At 52.0% G+C, this 4,565-nt stretch overlaps 1 protein-coding gene across 1 annotated transcript in view; it reads right to left on the bottom strand.

Moving 5' to 3' along the window:
* The window catches only part of LOC107080769 (epidermal growth factor receptor substrate 15-like 1), an 18,332-nt gene that overhangs the window by 6,285 nt on the left and 7,482 nt on the right, over positions 1–4,565 (bottom strand). Inside the window, exons 2-3 of the mRNA XM_015368970.1 lie at positions 3,413–3,485; positions 3,165–3,326 (exon numbers count right to left, since the gene is read on the bottom strand). Of these exons, the coding sequence (XP_015224456.1) occupies positions 3,165–3,326; positions 3,413–3,485 (235 nt within the window). The remainder of the gene's footprint in view (positions 1–3,164; positions 3,327–3,412; positions 3,486–4,565) is intronic.

Raw genomic sequence — 4,565 nt, 5'->3', positions numbered from 1 at the left:
GCCTGTCTGCAGTGGCCAGGGCTAACGTTAGCCTGTCTGAAGCAGCCAGAGCTAACATTAGCCTGTCTGCAGTGGCCAGGGCTAACGTTAGCCTGTCTGAAGCAGCCAGAGCTAACATTAGCTCTGGGATGGGACGATTTATGAAAACCGTCAGAATCGTTCGGTTCGATCGTGTAAACAAAATGACAAATCAAATCTGTATAAGTCTTTAAATCTAAATCTAATAAAAGTCGGGCATCCTAAGAATTGGCTCTGAAAGTTTGCTGTCAATAAGAAATCAAAATGATGTTTTAAAACAGGAAATCAGATCAATCAGTTGGTCCCATGAAACCTGAAACATTCTGGTTTTCAGTCAGTGGGTTTATCTGGAAATCTGTTGAACCCGTGTCTTCTCTCTGACCGTACCGAACCCTAACCCTAAGATGGCCGCTCTGTTGTCACACCTATCGCCCAATGAGACGAGATCTATCGGTTTCTAAGGGTGGGAGCAGCTGTGTCCACATGCTGATGCTGAGCTGATCTTCTGTTAATAAGAATAAACACTCGACTGAGGAGGCAGGCCCCCACAGAAAGCAGGACCCCACAGAAAGCAGGCCCCCACAGAAAGCAGGTCCCACAGGATGCAGGTCCCCACAGGAAGCAGGACCCCACAGAAAGCAGGACCCCACAGAAAGCAGGCCCCCACAGAAAGCAGGTCCCACAGGATGCAGGTCCCCACAGGANTCCCCACAGGAAGCAGGACCCCACAGAAAGCAGGACCCCACAGAAAGCAGGCCCCCACAGAAAGCAGGTCCCACAGGATGCAGGTCCCCACAGGACGCAGGTCCCACAGGATGCAGGTCCCCACAGGAAGCAGGACCCCACAGGAAGCAGGCCCCCACAGGACGCAGGTCCCCACAGCAAACAGGCCCCACAGGACACAGGTCCCCACAGGACGCAGGTCCCCACAGAAAGCAGGTCCCCACAGGATGCAGGACCCCACAGGACGCAGGTCCCCACAGAAAGCAGGACCCCACAGGATGCAGGACCCCACAGGACGCAGGACCCCACAGGACGCAGGTCCCCACAGCAAGCAGGTCCCCACAGCAAGCAGGTCCCCACAGGAAGCAGGACCCCACAGGAAGCAGGTCCCCACAGGATGCAGGACCCCACAGGATGCAGGACCCCACAGGATGCAGGACCCCACAGGACGCAGGTCCCCACAGAAAGCAGGTCCCCACAGGATGCAGGACCCCACAGCAAGCAGGTCCCCACAGCAAGCAGGTCCCCACAGGAAACAGGCACCACAGGAAGCAGGCCCCCACAGGAAGCAGGTCCCCACAGGACGCAGGACCCCACAGAAAGCAGGTCCCCACAGGATGCAGGACCCCACAGGACGCAGGTCCCCACAGCAAGCAGGTCCCCACAGGAAACAGGCCCCACAGGAAGCAGGCCCCCACAGCAAGCAGGTCCCCACAGGAAGCAGGACCCCACAGGAAGCAGGTCCCCACAGGATGCAGGTCCCCACAGAAAGCAGGTCCCCACAGGATGCAGGTCCCCACAGGACGCAGGACCCCACAGAAAGCAGGTCCCCACAGGATGCAGGTCCCCACAGGACGCAGGACCCCACAGAAAGCAGGTCCCCACAGGATGCAGGNTTAGCCCTGGCCGCTGCAGAGAGGCTAACGTTAGCCCTGGCCGCTGCAGACGGGCTAGCCCTTTGGAGAATTTGGAGAAGCCATTTAAACTAACAATCATGTTTTTGGACTGTGGGAAGAAGCCGAAGTACCCGGAGAGAACCCACACATGCAGGAATTTGAACCCAGAACCAGCCCAGTCTCAGAAGACTAATCAATTACAAACTGACCAAAATGAGTAGCAGAAAAATTATACACTTTTTTTTTCTGCATGAGACACATTGCTCTAATCAGGAACATTTAAAACTGACCACAAAAGGTTTTAACTACTTTCTCTGTTTCATAGGAGTCTGGGCGCAGGAGGGAATTAGTAATTTTCATTTCACACCAAGTCACTTAGAAATAACCTCTGAAATACTTGTTAACGAAGGATGTTATGTAACCATCAGTAGTAGAATTAAAGGCTCTTAGGTTATCTTTAATGTATTTGCTCCATCAGGATCAAACTGGACATTTTATAAGCAAATTAGGGATTTAATGAAAAGACACCAGGAGTTGCTGATTAGAGGCAGCAACTTAAACCAAAGATCAGACTCCCTGAAAGACACTCGACTTAGGCTGAAAAATCTACTGGTTTCCATAGCAGCCATCTTCAAAATCTGTTTGAAGAATTTGGCAAATCTTTTATCTGGAGGGAATTAATCCCAAAGTTAGAAATTTTTCCTCCTACTGTCGTTATCTTGCGAAGAGAAGAGAAAGGAAAAGCTAAATGTTTGGTATACTGTTGGCTTCTGGGAAGAAAACCAGTAAAGCTCCCACTGTTGGAGACTGGAGCAGTGTTATCCATGATGATTATGTCACGGAAGATATGACATGCCATGAGGCTTGAGTAGGATACAGTTGACAGATACTGGAGATTGACATGTGACATCATACATCAGCTGTGTTCCATCACAAACCAGTTACAATAAGGACAAACCCTGGTTCACAGCCAAACTCAGATGGTTGGAGAAGGAAGAGGCCTTCAAGACTGGAGACGCATGCTGATTCAAAGATGATTCAAATATGTTCAGCAAGGCTGTGAAAGATGCTAAATGACTCATCTGAGAAGCTGCTGATGAACAGTTTCCAGCCAACGACTCTGCATCTGTCTGGAAAGGGCTTATGCCAGACGTGCACTGCATGAGTTTGGAAAGGTTGCACGCAGCTGCAGCCTCACGCTGTACGACGAAATCACAGGGTTTTGTTGGATGGATCCATCCATCCAACCAACCATCCATCCATCCATCCATCCATCATCCATCCATCCATCCATCCATCCATCCATCCATCCATCCATCCATCCATCCATCCATCCATCCATCCATNAGGACGCAGGACCCCACAGAAAGCAGGTCCCCACAGGATGCAGGTCCCCACAGGACGCAGGACCCCACAGAAAGCAGGTCCCCACAGGATGCAGGACCCCACAGGAAGCAGGCCCCCACAGCAAGCAGGTCCCCACAGGAAGCAGGACCCCACAGGAAGCAGGCCCCCCCTTCTCCTTACCAGATGGGACTCCTCCTGACACTTCAGCCGTACTTCGTTCAGCATGTCCTCCAGTTTGTGTTTCTGCTGCTCCATCTCCTCCAGTCGGTCCTGGGCATCCTGTTTCTGGGCCTCCAGCTCCTGCAGACTGCTGGTCTCTCTGTCCAGCTCGTTCTGCATCTCCTGATGGGTGGTTGACCGGAAAACATAGCCAGTGGTCATGGATGTCTGGAGGGCGTCCTGTAAACCAGTCACTCAGCTGTCCTCACCTGAACCTCAGCACTCTTGTGTCTGATGGCTTCCTCCATGTCCCTGATGTCCTGCTCCAGAGTGTACTTCTCCCTGAGACACACAAGAAACAGGTTTGGATCCACATTAGTTAGTCATCCATTTATTATTGAAATACACACTTTAATAAAGCAAAGTGTAATGCTAGTTAAAACCCACAGGAGGAGTTCTGGACACAGAGCTCTGAGTTTGTTCTTTCAGCAGATGGCTCATCCAGAGTCTGGATCCTTCTAATAATTTACTTCCTGAATCTATTCTATAATCCAATACTTTGAGTTTTTATCCAAGCAAACAAATCATCACAATACGGATAAGAAGATGTTAAAGTGTGATCACCATCCTGCAGGCGGAATCATCTGCCACTGGACTTTAGCTCTCTGGTTCAAGCAACGCTGAACTGAACTGTTTATACAATAGAACATCCATTTTCTGTCATGCTTCATCTCTGCTGGGGGGGTGAGGGGTGCTGGGGGGGTGAGGGGTGCTGGTGTCTATCTCCAGCAGTCAATGGGCAGGAGGCGGGGTCCACTCTGGACAGGTCTCCAGTCCATCGCAGGGCAGCACAGAGACAAACAACCATTAACACCTAAGGAGAATTTAGAAGAGCCAGTGAACCTAACAGTCCTGTTTTTGGACTGTGGAAGGAAGCTGGAGTACCTGGAGAGAACCCACGCATGCTCAGGGAGAACATGCAAACAAAATAATGCAGAAAGAGCCTGGACTAGGAATCAAACCAGGAACCTTCTTGCTGCCAGGCAGCAGTGCTAAAAGAACAATAATACTTCAACGACCTTCTAAGGAAATATTCAGCTTTAGCCTTGGATCACAGAGGATCATTTAAACCTGCCCCTCTGAGCTGAAGCAGGGCCCTCTGAGCTGAAGCAGGGCCCTCTGAGCTGAAGCAGGGCCCCTCTGAGCTGCAGCAGGGCCCTCTGAGCTGAAGCAGGGCCCCTCTGAGCTGCAGCAGGGCCCCTCTGAGCTGCAGCAGGGCCCCTCTGAGCTGCAGCAGGGCCCCTCTGGGCTGCAGCAGGGCCCTCTGAGCTGCAGCAGGGCCCCTCTGAGCTGCAGCAGGCCCCTCTGAGCAGCAGCAGGGCCCCTCTGAGCTGCAGCAGGGCCCCTCTGAGCTGCAGCAGG

The sequence above is a fragment of the Cyprinodon variegatus genome, unplaced genomic scaffold (genome assembly GCF_000732505.1).
Source record: "Cyprinodon variegatus isolate N-32 unplaced genomic scaffold, C_variegatus-1.0 Scaffold2307, whole genome shotgun sequence".
Lineage (NCBI taxonomy): Eukaryota > Metazoa > Chordata > Actinopteri > Cyprinodontiformes > Cyprinodontidae > Cyprinodon > Cyprinodon variegatus.
Note: the sequence above shows the minus strand (reverse complement) of the source record. Positions and strands in the feature narration are given on the sequence as shown.